This window comes from Lepidochelys kempii, chromosome 2 (assembly GCF_965140265.1).
Source record: "Lepidochelys kempii isolate rLepKem1 chromosome 2, rLepKem1.hap2, whole genome shotgun sequence".
Taxonomy (NCBI): domain Eukaryota; kingdom Metazoa; phylum Chordata; order Testudines; family Cheloniidae; genus Lepidochelys; species Lepidochelys kempii.
This window is the reverse complement of record NC_133257.1, coordinates 106,371,880-106,385,719: the sequence shown is the minus strand read 5'-3', so window position 1 is coordinate 106,385,719 and position 13,840 is coordinate 106,371,880. Positions and strand designations below refer to the sequence as shown.

Here is a 13,840-nt window from a genome sequence, read left to right as displayed (position 1 = left end):
TTCATCAACAAAGTTCATCAATTGGAAAATTTCGACCAGTTCTAGAAGTAGCCTTGTCACTGCAAGGATACAACATGTCATGTTTCTGGTCTATTTTAAAAAACTGACTTTAGTTCTAAAGAGAAAGCCCCATCAGCCACCCCCAATGAGCATGCTCCTGCTGACATAGCGCTGGGCACACTACTACTTATGCTGGCGTAATTTACGTCACTCAGGAGGGTGTTTTTTCACACCCATGAGCAACAAGTTTTGCTGACATAAGTGGTAGTGTAGACATGGCTCAAGGCTGACTGCAAAGAGTTACACAGGGGTCTCACAAAAGTGGGTGACTGGGCAACAAAATGGCAGGTGAAATTCAACACTGATAAGTGCAAAGTAATGAACATTAGAAAAAATAATCCTAACTACACATATATAATGATGTATTCTAAATTAGCTGTGACCACTCAAGAAAGAGATCTTGGCGTCACCTTGGATAGTTCTCTCAAAACTTCCACTCAATACACAGCAGAGATCAAAAAGGCTAACAGAATGTTAGGAACTATTAGGAAAGGGATAGAAAATAAGACAGAAAATATCATAATTCCACTATATAAATCCAGGATGCACCCACACTTTGAATACTGTGTCCACTTCTAGTCGCCCCATATCAAAAAGGATATAGTGGAACTGGAAAAGGGTAGGAGGAAGACAACAAAGATGATCCAAAATATAGATCAGCTTCCATATGAGGAGAGACAAAAAAGATTAGGGCTGTTCAGTTTAGAAAAGGGACAACTGCAGGCGGGGGGAGATATCATAGTGGTCTATAAAATCATGACTGGTATGGAAAAAATGAATAGAGAAGTGTTATTTTTTGTTTCACACAATACTAAAACCAAGGATCACTCAATGAAATTAATAGGCAGCAGGTTTAATACAAAGTAAACAAGAGGAAGTGCATTAACCTGTGAGACTCATTACCATGGTATGCTGTGATGGCCAAAAGTAAAACTGGGTTCAAAAAAGAATTAAATAAATTCATGGAGGATACATCCTTGGCTATTAGCCAAGATGGTCTGGGATGCAACCCAATGCTCAGGGGCTACCCTAAACCGTTGACTGCCAGAAGCCAGGAAGAGAAGACAGGCTTGGAGCTCTGCAGCTGCCCTGTTCTGTACACTTCCCCTGAAGCTTTGGTACTGCCCACTGTAGCAGGCAGGATACTGGCTACATGGACCACTGGTCAGACCCAGTATGGCCGCTCTTGCGTTGCTTTTGTGTTGAGGGATGAGGGTGCCCGGAGCAGTTCCATCTTCTTTCTAAGAAGGCTTTGGAAGAGGTGGAACTGATGGGGAGGGCAGACGTTTCTCACCCTCCTCAGCACAACAAGAAGAGGCAAGGCAGTGTCCGTTGTCTTTAGAAAAAAAGCTTCCCTTACCCTGATGGTAGCCAGGAGCTGTTTGTGAAGCCACCAGTAAGCTCCTTCGTCAACATCTAGGACTAGGAAGCCCTGATCTGGAGGGTGCTCTAGTGGAATAAAATTAATTAATTAATTAATCAAACACAGTATAAAATAGCTTCCTCTTCTTTTTTTCTTAAGCTCTCAGAAAACTGAAAAGGTAGGCTCTGATCAGTGCATTTCCAGGAGATGAGCCATAAATATCTTTCCTTACCAATTTTGTCCCTTTCCCTTATGCAAATATTGATTTTTTAAAATGAAACAAACTAGGAAGGTTTTATTTATGAAATTCTATTTAAATTAATGCCTTATCATACCAAAGCATCTTTGTGGAATAGCATCAAAAATTCCCACGTAGTGCTAGGAATAAAAATGCATGGAAAACAGGGAGAATAAAAACAAGATATTGGTTTTAGGTCCCCTATCTACTCCCAAAATGTATGGTTTATTATTAATTTCATAACAATGAAGTGGTGTATTAGCAAAAAGTAAAACAGGACTTGTTTAATCAAAAAGCTATTTTACATAAATAAATCTAGAGATGAAAGTTCTTGGCAGTAACCCTTTGAAAGGAGATTTTCTGAAATGAAATGTTAATGCATTAAAAACAGCTGGTGCCATGTAGCTGCTCTTCCTATCCCTGGATGAACATTTACAGATGATTTGGTCTCATTTTATTTTTAGACTCCTATACTCAAATACATTAATTACACAGAATTATACAGCCAGCTATTCCCGCATTAAATAATCTGAATATTACAAACACAATTCAAAGTGCAAGTAAAATGCAAATTGAGATATGGACAGCCTATTAGAGCTGGTCAGGAAAACAAAACTTTTTGTCTGGAAGGTTTCTCGGGTCCATGATGGAATTTCTGGTCAAAACTAAAGAGAGACCAAGAGAATGAAACCAAATTCCAAAACCTTTAGTGTTTTTTGTTTGTTTGTTTTTTGCAAAGCAGAATTCTCATTTTCTGGAGAGCCCTACAGTCCCACACTGACCTCTAAGGCTTATATCAGAGACATGTGACTACTGGGTATAGGCATTTTAACATAACAAGGAAATGAAACAAACTCCAAGATGAATCAGTAAAGGCTTTTCCTCTCAAACCTGTAACAGAATGTAAAGAATAATTATATCAGTGAGGATATAGTGCTGCTTCACCAGTTTCTATATCTATCTTAATCTCTAATGCACACAGCACCTTTGCTTCTAGGCACTAGATGTCAAATCCTGGCCCCACTGAAGTCAGTGGGAGTTTTGCCATTGACTTCAATGAAGTCAGGATTTCACCCCAGATACAGGAGTAAGTATTACATCACACCAGAATATGCCCTAAAATGAACCCAATGCTCCTCCTTTTTTTGAGCTTCCTACTCACCTGGTTCCAGTCTGCAAAGGCTGTTACACTACTCCACTACTGGGAAAAGCCCTGCTTCAAGGGGGTGTAACTTGCACCAGCATTAAGAGTAGAGAAACTTGTAATCATCCCACTATCCAGTAGTAGTGTATTCCATGGCCAAGGGCCATCTACACACTGGCTATGGCTACACTACAACGCTTGCAGCTGCACCACTGTAGTGCTGCTCTCTCATCAATTTAATTACTCCAGCCCCCACAAGCGGCTGGTAGCTGAGTCGGCAGGAGAAGCTCTACTACTGATATAGCACTGTCCACACCAGCGCTTAGGACGGTATAACTTATGTCACTCAGGGGGGTGGCTTATTCACACCTATGAGTAAGTTATACTGACTTAAGCTGTAGTGTATACATAGCCTAACCTTTAGGCACCTTTTCAGTGACATACAATGGGAATTGGGCATGCAATGCTTTCAATAATTAACAGGAGTCGTACATCACAGTAAAAATGTATTTACAGAGAAAATTTCAAATTACTTTCTCTGATTCAGCAATGCAAAGCTCACCCTTAAGATGTGAGCTTTCTTCTTTGCTCCTTGCAGTGCCCCAATATAAATATGGCTTCATACAGATGCTTAACTGATTTGAAAAACAATCATTTCAGCTCACATTACTCTGCACCATTGTGTTGTGTGTGCAAGATGGACGTTAAGACAAGTGCACCAGTGCGTAAATGCACAAGCCTTTTACCCTTTAAGAAGAATTTTACATTCTGACTTGGATCGCAACTGAGAATCAGTATGATGGCTTCACTTTAGTTTCCATTTGTCCACCTTAACAAACCACAAACAAGTCACCTAATTTCAGCCAGATTCACAAACTTTGCTCAGAAGAGACCCTGCACTGGAATAATAAAGATATTGCAGGTCAGGAACAGACTTCATTGACAAATGGTGTGGGAAAGCTTGCACAGTCCATGTTTGCACTGCGGCAACTTCTTTCTTGTGCAAAGTTACTGAGAGTTATATGTGCACCTCAGGGACACAATATAAGCCCTAGGCATAGGTCAAGTCAGTATATAATTTAATTTTTTTTTTATTTTAAAAAATGCTTCTCTCTTCCTTTTGCTGTGACGGGGTGGACTAAGCCCAGGGACCCTCAGGGTCCTGCCACACCCACCCCAGGAAAGGAGCTGTAGAGCTAAGTCCTCTGAGTGGCCTAGAGAGACTGTGAAGGCCTAGCCAATCAGAAGGTTGCAGGCTAGTATAAAAGGAGCTGCAGTACAGCCCAGAGTCAGTTCCTTGCTAGAGCCAGAGGAGTTCAGCTGGGGCTCCTGGCTGGCCAAAGGGAACTGCAGCACCATGGACAGCTCAGTGCTGGCAGTGACCAGGGGAGCAAGAAGGAGCTCCTGGCAGGCTGCTGGAACTGAATATAAGACTTCAGCCCTATGGAAAGGGTGACACATTGGTGAAGACTGGGGCTGCAGGGAAGTGGTCCAGGGAACTGAAGTAGTTTCATTAAAGGGACATGGCAGCATGTGGCTGCTATTCTTAGGGTCCCAGGCCAGAACCTGGAGTAGTGGGTGGGCCCAGGTCCCTCCCCCATATAGGACACTGGGAAAGTGGCCTACAATCGGACAGCAATAAACCTCCAGAAGAGGAACTGAACAGTTAAGAGGCCCAGCTGGAGAGCTGGGGCCTGAAGAGACCAAGAGGGTGAAACCATTGCTTCCCTGGTGATATGGGCCAGGACTGTTTAAAGACTGCAGACACATCCAACCAGAAAGGGGGCTCATAAGAGGTGGGTGCCACTCCGTTATATTAAGACTAAACAAATAACAGGGAAAAAGAACTAACTGACTATACAGGGAGATAGTGAAAATACTTTCCTATAAATGACTGCTCAATGTGCAATGTAAGTAAACTGAAACAATATTCCATGCATAGTACTCCTAGATGTTACTTGTAGTAATAATAGGTAAAAGACTCACATATTTTTCACATACAACATTTAAAATAGTTTTTTAGCAAACTGAATGTGTCACATTTTACATTCTTTGGATAATGAAAAAATATCACAGCATCACACCAAATGTCTATCGGGTGCAAATCCTGCTCAACTTTGAGGATCTCCCATTATTAAGTGTCTGTTACCCCAGGTTACATACATTAAACCCCTATTTGCACTGCTAAGAGGGCTTTATACTTCTGGAAGGATAGTTCTTGGGATTGATGCTCTTCATCAGCTAGGAGGTGTGAAAAGAAACATCGCTGAGATATGGAAATAACTATTTTTTTTATATCCGAATGACATGGACTTTCGTCCCACAGGAGCATACCATTGCAGAACACACTAGGTTCTGCACAATACTGGAAGTGGTAAAGACTGAATATCCTGCCCCACTTGATACTATATTGTCACTGTTCAAAAGGTACAGATGAGCTTGGAGGCTATGGTTGGGGCTGGCTGAAAATTTTCCATCAAGCTATCTTTGGATAGAGAGTTGGATTTTTGACTACATTACATTTTTTAAAATAAACTGTTTGCTTTCACATAATATTTCAAGTATTCTAAAATTTGTCAGCCAGAACATGGAAAACTTTGATTTTTTTTCAACAAAAACTTTTTTTCATTTTCATCAAAATTTTCCACAGCAAAGAGCTTCATTTTCTAATCAGATCTAACGATGATAGCAATAAAATGTTTGCGCTTTATTGCTAGACCTGCCAGCTGTCAGAGCTGAAAGGAAGACAACCAGTTCATCACAGTCAAGAATTAAAACGTGGAAAGTGTGGATGGGGCTAACGGTAACCTCAGTAGCATCTTCATAACGTTGAAGAACTTGGTTTTGATCATTTCTGAACATGAGATACCAAAACACAAACCAAAATTTTCAATAAGAAATGGAGAGATGACACTAGTATTAATGTTGGACTTTTTTTAAATAGTTGAGTCTCATTACCTCATTATTGACTTCTGCAGGCTTTTTCTTTGCATCTCCTATGTCCAAATAGCTGGGGGAAGAGAAAAGAATGGTATAGGTTACTTATAGCAGCATTTAATCTCAACAAAAAATATTTTTTTCTTACATTTAATTAAATTAGCATGAGTAAAATAAGACGTAGGGAGTTTTCACTTCTATAATTATAACCAAAGTGTTATACTGAAACAAACTGACTACTTGCAGCACTGAGAAGCATAAAATGCCCTTAATTCAGGTTTCTAATAAAAAACTTTACCAGATGCCTACAACTCAGAGACCGATACAAAAGACAGAGGAGGAGTCACCAGCTAGAGTCGGGGGCCCAGCCCTGGTAAAAAGCACAGCCCCTCACTAATCCAGGTCTTAGGAAGAGGCTAAGATACTATTGTGATGAGGGCCAGCAAATAGATTAGATGTATAGGTGTTGTGCTAGGATTCCTATCATGGTGCTAACTCTGGCCCCTGCTCAAGCACTCCATCTTTCTGATCAGCCTCTAGTAGTAGCTGTATGATAAATCTGAAACCTTCCTCCATTCCCCTTTAACTAATCATTTTCAAAATCACTTAAGTTACTTAGGAACCAAAATCCCATTTTCAAAAGCACTTAAATCACTTAGGAGTGTAAGCCCCTTTGACTTTCAATGGTTAGTCACTTTGGAAAATTTTATCTATTGGCGCTTGCATTCATGTGACAGAACCAGCTTCCCTTCACAGCTTTTCACTTGTAAGAACAACATGCCTCCATTCACACAGTCTACAGTACATTAAAACTAGGGCTGTCAAGCGATTAAAAAAATTAATAGAGATTAATTGCGCTGTTCAACAATAGAATACCATTTATTTTAAATATTTTTGGATGTTTATTATATTTTCAAATATATTAATTTCAATTACAATACAGAATACAAAGTGTACAGTGCTCACTTTATATATATTTTTGATTACAAATATTTGCACTGTAAAAAACAAAAAATATATTTTTCAATTCACCACATACAAGTACTGTAGTGCAATCTCTTTATCATGAAAGTTGAACTTACAAATGTAGAATTATGTACAAAAAAACTGCATTCAAAAATAAAACAATGTAAAACTTTAGAGCCTACAAGTCCACTCAGTCCTACTTCTTGGCCAGCCAATCACTCAGTCAAAACAAGATTGGTTACAATTTGCAGGAGATAATGCTGCCCGGTTCTTGTTTACAATCTCACCTGAAAGTGAGAACAGGCATTCGCATGGCACTGTTGTAGCTGGCATTGCAAGATATTTACATCCCACATGCACTAAACATTCATATGTCCCTTCATGCTTCAACCACCATTCCAGAGGACATGCGTCCATGCTGATGATGAGTTCTGCCTGATAATGATCCAAAGCAGTGCGGACTAATGCATTTTCATTTTCATCAACTGAGTCAGATGCCACCAGCAGAAGGTTGATTTTTTGGTTGGTTTTTTTTGGTGGTTTGGGTTCTGTAGAGTCCACATCAGAGTGTTGCTCTTTTAAGACTTCTGAAAGAATGCTCCACACCTCATCCCTCTCAGATTTTGGACGGAATTTCAGATTCTTAAACCTTGGGTCGAGTGCTGTAGCTATTTTTAGCAATCTCACATAGGTACCTTCTTTGCATTTTGTCAAATCTGCTGTGAAAGTGTTCTTAAAACAAACATGCGCTGGGTCATCACCCGAGACTGCTATAACATGAAATACATGGCAGAATGTGAGTAAAACAGAGCAGAAGACATACAATTCTCCCCCCAAGGAGTACAGTCACAAATTTAATTGATGCATTATTTTTTTAGCGAGCATCATCAGCATGGAAGCATGTCCTCTGGAATGGTGGCCGAATCATGGAAGGGGCATATGAATGTTTAGCATATCTGGCAAGTAAATACCTTGCAACATCAGCTACAAAACTGCCATGTGAATGCCTGTTCTCACTTTCAGGTGACACTGTAAATAAGAAGCAGGCAGCATTATTTCCAGTCAACGTAAACAAACTTGTTTGTCTTAGCGGCTGGCAGAATAAGAAGTGGGACTGAGTGAACTTGTAGGCTCAAGTTTTACACTGTTTTGTTTTTGAGTGCAGTTATGTAACTAAAAAAAATCTGCATTTGTAAGTTACGCTTTCACGATAAAGAGATTGCACTTCAGTACTTGTATGAGGTGAATCGAAAAATACTATTTCTTTTGTTTATCATTTTTACAGTGCACATATTTGTAATCAAAACTAATAATAAAAAGTGAGCATTGTGCACTTTGTATTCTGTGTTGTAATTGAAATCAATATTGAAAATGTAGAAAAACATCCAAAAATACTTACTAAATTTCAATTGGTATTCTATTGTTAAAAGTGAGATTAATCATGATTATTTTTTAATTGCGATTAATTTTTTTGAGTTAATCACGTACGTTAGCTGCCATTAATTGACAGCCCAAATTAAAACCTATATTCCCATCCAAAAAAACTTTGATAAGGTGATGTTTGGACTGGAGTACACATGGTTGTTTGACTGCATATTGCCTTTCAAGAAAATTAGAGTTAAAAAAAACAAACCCTCATGCTTAGGAACTTGGAGTTGGACTCCTTGAACAAAGCACCCAAACTAACTTAACTCTGCCCTCATAGTTATACACTGAAAAACTAAGAAAAATATAGGTCTCCCATGTGTGCCAGGCACCAGGAGCTGAGAATGCACAGAGATTTTGGCTGGAACTCTGTGCAGGAACTTGCAATGGTGCATGTGCTGGAGCCCAGGATGCTGCAGTGGGTAGTTGTATCTCAACACAGTGCTTCATTTTGGCACTTCCTGCAGAAGTTAAAGATGAACTGGCAGATGGCTGGAGTTCAAGTGTCTCCTTTAAGCTGTCTTTGCCAGGAGCATCAGATTCATTGGCAGCTGGTCAGTGCTCAATACAGGGTTTTCCCCATTAGCACTTTCAGTTGGAAGCCACACACGTATCAGCAGGCAATCAGCACTCAGTGCAGGGTCTGCCCAGTGGCATTTTCTGCTGGGAGTTCCACGTGCATCTGCAAGTGAGCTGAGTTCAGTACAGGGTCTCCCCAACAGATTTTCTTGAAAGCAGTCACAAATGTATTGGTAGATGAGCAGAGTTTGATACACATCTCCCATTGGCACTGGAAATAATGGTGCCAAAGCACTAAGGCTCTAGAGGATTGAACTGAAGTATTCAGAGTGCTGGAGTATCAAGATACAACAAGGCTTCAAGGCAACACGTCCAACACCAAGGCAAAGCACTGAAACACCAGAGATGAAAATGCACAGACTCTGCAAGACAAGGGTAAGGTTCCAAAGTAAAGTGCCCACGCCTCAAAATAAACTACTGAGGCTTCTCCAGGTATAAAGATGCCAGGGCTTACTGAGTGGGGTGGCAACCTAAAACTTACAAGGCTAAAAAGGACAAAGGTGTCAGAAGGAATAGATACCTCACAAGAAAAAGTGTCAAAGGCCGAGAACAAATCGCCAAAGCACTAAAGGCTTGTCCACATGGCAAGGTAGTGCACAGAATCCATAGCGCACTAATCAGCCATGCACTAAGTTGCTGTGTAACTCCTGCTACCGCAGTACAGAACTTTTAGTGGGTGCACACTGTGACGGGTCGGATCACAGACACCCCCTTGGGACTTGCCACCTGATGTGCTGAGACTACTTCTAAGCCCGTTTTCCCTGGCAGCTTGGGACTTCAGTGCCCTGCCTGGTTCGAGCCAGACACGCTAGCCTGCTACAAACACAGACCCAGGTCTGAACTACGTCCCACAAACTGCAGGCTTAACTGAAAACAACTTGAGAAGTGTTCCTGTCTCCAACGCCCAGCTCCCAATGGGGTCCAAACCCCAAATAAATCCATTTTACCCGGTATAAAGCTTATACAGGATAAACTCATAAATTGTTCACCCCCATAACACTGATAGTGAGATATGCACAGCTGTTTGCCCCCCCTCCCCCAGGTATTAATACATACTCTGGGTTAATTAATAAGTAAAAAGTTATTTTATTAAATACAAAAAGTAGGATTTAAGTGGTTCCAAGTAACAACAGACAGAACAAAGTGAATTACCAAGCAAAATAAAATAAAACACGCAAGTCTAAGCCTAATACAGTAAGAAAACTGAATACCGACAAAATCTCACCCTCAGAGATGTTTCTATAAGCTTCTATCACTGCCTGATGCCTTCCTAGTCTGGACACAATTCTTTCCCCTAGTACAGCCCTTGTTCCAGCTCAGGTGGTAGCTAGGGGATTTCTCATGACTGCAGCCCCCTTTGTTCTACTCCACCCCCTTATATATCTGTTGCACAGGGTGGGAATCCTTTGTCCCTCTCTGGGTTCCCACTCCTCCTTCTAAATGGAAAAGCACCAGGTTAAAGATGGATTTCAGTACCAGGTGACATGGTCACATGTCCTGTGAGACCCCCCCAACCCTTCATTCCTCCCAGCCTGACTCACAGGAAGGCCTGCAAGCAGAGCCATCCACAGTCAATTGTCCTGGTTGATGGGAGCCATCAAGATTCCAAACCACCATTAATGGCCCACATTTTGCATAATTACAATAGGCCCTCAGAGTTATACTTCATATTTCTAGTTTCAGATACAAGAATGATACATACATACAAATAGGATGACCACACTCCATAGATTATAAGCTTTGCAATGATACCTTACCGCACATACCCGCTTCATACAAGAGATCTTTTGCATGAAGCATATTCCAGTTACATTATATTCACACTCATTAGGATATTTTCATAAAATCATATAGAATGCAACGTCACACATGCATCTAATTAGTGTGCAGTAGGCTACAGCGCAATGGCTTTACACCCCAGCTTGCCACTCACCATTAGTCTCTGTGTGGACAAGCCATAAGATCAAGCTCTATACACACGTACACACACAGCATACCTTCATTTAGCACAGTTGAAAATGACTACACAAGCTGGAAGGCAGTAGAGGATCAGGTCTGGTATGTTTAGAAAAGCAATTTTATATAATTGGCAACTTTTCCTCTTCTTGGACAGTGGCTTTACAGTAGAGTGGGATTTTTCAAAAGTGCTCAGCAATGGCCTAATCCTGCTTTCAATGAAGATAGTGGTAAAATTCCCATTGATGTCACCAGAAGCAAGATTAGGCCAATGCTGAGTGCTTTTGAAAATCCCAATCTATATCTATTGCACCATTTTAAAAAAGAATGTATATTGTCAGAAGAGACAGACATGAAGATGGCATACTAATGCGGGAATTCTGCACTACTGCGTGTGCGCAGAATTCATGTCTCCCACAGATTTCTTTGCTTCCCCACAAAAAAATTACTTCCAACAGGGAAGCAAAAGGAAGCTGCAAAAGTGGTCATGCTCCTCTCCCCAGCAGCATGGGCGTGTTGTTTTGCGCACTCAGAGGAGCCGTCAGAGAGGTAGATCACCACAGGGGATGCCCAGACCAGTGGCTCCTACCCTGTGTCAGGCTCAGCTCTAGTCCCAGCTGGGCTGGGGGTGGAGGACAGGACTGCCTCTTCTCCTGCAAGAAGTGACCTGGTCCAGGTCAGATCCACCCTTGGAAACCTCCCCCAGCTGCAAGAAGCACCGCACATACGCCCAGCTTCCTGGCCCCATTGCTCCTCAGCTGTGGGAGGAGGGAGTCTCTGTACAGGGAGCTGCCCCTCCCTCTGCCCAACCCCCATTAAGACCCCCCCTCCCATACCCAAACCCCAGTCCCGAGCCTCACCCCCCTCCACACCCAGAACCATCCCACTGAGTCCCCCACACCTGAACCTCCGCTTGCTGAGCCTTACCCCCTGCATCTGGAGCCTTCCCTGCACTCAGACCCCTCCCCACCACCAAACCCCCACCCCTCATCCAGACATCCACCCCTCCACCCAGGCTACCCTCACTGAGCCCCTTACGCTCAAACCCAAACCTCAATGAGCCCCACACCCCCCTGCACCTGGACCACCCTGGCAAACCACCTAGACCCCCACCCTACCAAGCCCCATTCCCCCAGCACCTTGACTTCCCCTGCAGAGCTCCATTCCCCCCACACCCAGAACCCCCCAACACACCCCTGTGCATCCATATCCTCCCCACTGAGCTGCCTGCACTCAGATTGTCCACCCAGAACCCTCTCCCCCCACACCTGGATCTCCCCACACTAAGCTCCTCCACACTTGGATTCTGCTGGGCTGCCCATACCTGGTGTGCCTTGCATGGAGGGACAGGGCCCTGGGGTATTTCTGGGGCAGGCCTGGCTCTAGCACTGTGTCAGGGTCAGGTGCAGCCTCACCACCGAGTCAATGTCCAGAGGTGGAGGGCTGCAGAGCGATCTCCCATTTCCGTTCAGCTAGTGGCCTGTGCTCCCCACTGCCATGCTGGAGCCTCCACATTTATTTATTGACAAATAAAATTTGCCAAATTTTAAAATATTGTGTGCAGAAATTTTATTTGTTTTGGTGCAGAATTCCGTCAGGAGTAAGTTATGGGGTCTAAACAGGGTTTGGGGGTTTGAAGTTCAAGCTCTAAAGATGGGAAATAGCCACTTAACCTTAAATATATAATTCTGCAATTATTGAAAGCACAATTCCTTTCTCGGTCCCGGTTGTTCACGTGCTCCCCCACCCCCACAGATTTCTGCTAGGATTCACACCAGAATGTCAGAACCATCTAGTGAGGGCTGCTTCCCTCATTCCCTTTGCCGTGCCCATAAGGTGACCAGGTGCTCCAATTTTATAGCGACAGTTCTGATACTCAAGGGGATATCTTATGTAGGCTCCTATTACCCCCATTCCAATACTTCACACTTGCTATCTGGTCACCCTACTTGCCCAGGAGCTGCCCCGGCCCATGTCTCTGCAGAGCTCATCCCTTCCCTGCTCCTCCCCACTGCGACTGGCAGCAGTTCCTGTCCCTTCCCACTCGCTCAGCACCAAAGGCAGCTAACACCTCCAGACTGCTGCTGGCCACCGATATAAGCCAGCCGCTTCCTGTACCCTGGCTGCAGTGCAGGCAGGAGGGGGTGAAGGAGGCATTGTGTATTGTGGGGCCCTCAGGAACCTGCAGGGGTGGTTGGGATCTGGCAGAGGGGAGGAGGAGGAGGTGACACCAAACCCCAGCCCAGGGAGAGAGCGGTAAGGGGTGTCCAGTGCAGCCTGGCTCCTTCCCTTCCCTGCCAGTGCCCAGTGATGCCATCCTGGGCTGGAGGTGACTCCTGCCATGGCCTGCCCTTCCACACAGACAGCAGCAGCAGCCTGGTAGAGTGGCCTCCTACACATGCCTCTAGCTGCAGGAGCTGAGGGGCGCAGACAGGGCACAGGGGCTCAGCCCACTCCGGACAGCCTGAGCTACCTGCTGAAGGTGGGGGAGGGATACACTGAAGGCGGCGCAGCGAGTGACTGTAAGGCCATGCGGCTTGCGCCCCCACCCTCACCCCCCATGTCATCTCTTCTGACAGGGTTCATACAGAACCTTTAAATTGTGGGGGGCTCCCCAACTATCAACAGTTACGTGTTGTCTCTGTTAAAAGGCCCAAAAGTATGGAACTCACTGTCAGAAGAAATAGAACAAGCACTAACCCTAAGCCCACCACTTCGCCAAGGCTTTCCCACAACATTCTCACAACCATTTGTTAACAAAAAAAAACAACAACGCTAAGCATGCTTTTTGGTGGCAGGGCAGGGTAGGGCAGGGAGAGAGCAAAAACACTGTCATCTTTTAAATAACAGGAGATACTCAGCTACTATGGTTATATAGAGAGCCATGTACCTACCTGGAATGAACAGAATATTTTAAACATTTAAAAAAACAATCAAGAAACAAAATTGTTTGGAAGGTCTAATCTGCAAGGCTCATCCAACTTTATCATACACACTTCTGCACTGTATTCTTCCAGTGCGGCTTCCCCAAATATTACTGAGCACCAAATGTTCATCCCAAATGCAGACAGTTACCATGCAGTGAAAATAATACATTATGCTGCAAGGATGGTGTATCTCTTGGTGTTACGGACTGTTTCTTTTATTTTTGTAAAGTGCCAAGCAGAGATAC

General features: G+C 43.3%; 1 protein-coding gene across 6 annotated transcripts in view; it reads right to left on the bottom strand.

The window, feature by feature from the left end:
* Nucleotides 1-13,840, bottom strand: part of DCDC2 (doublecortin domain containing 2) — a 242,081-nt gene that overhangs the window by 210,903 nt on the left and 17,338 nt on the right. For all 6 annotated transcript variants that reach the window (XM_073331884.1, XM_073331883.1, XM_073331885.1 and 3 more), the window contains exon 4: nt 5,764-5,815. In XM_073331884.1, the coding sequence (XP_073187985.1) occupies nt 5,764-5,815 (52 nt within the window). The remainder of the gene's footprint in view (nt 1-5,763; nt 5,816-13,840) is intronic.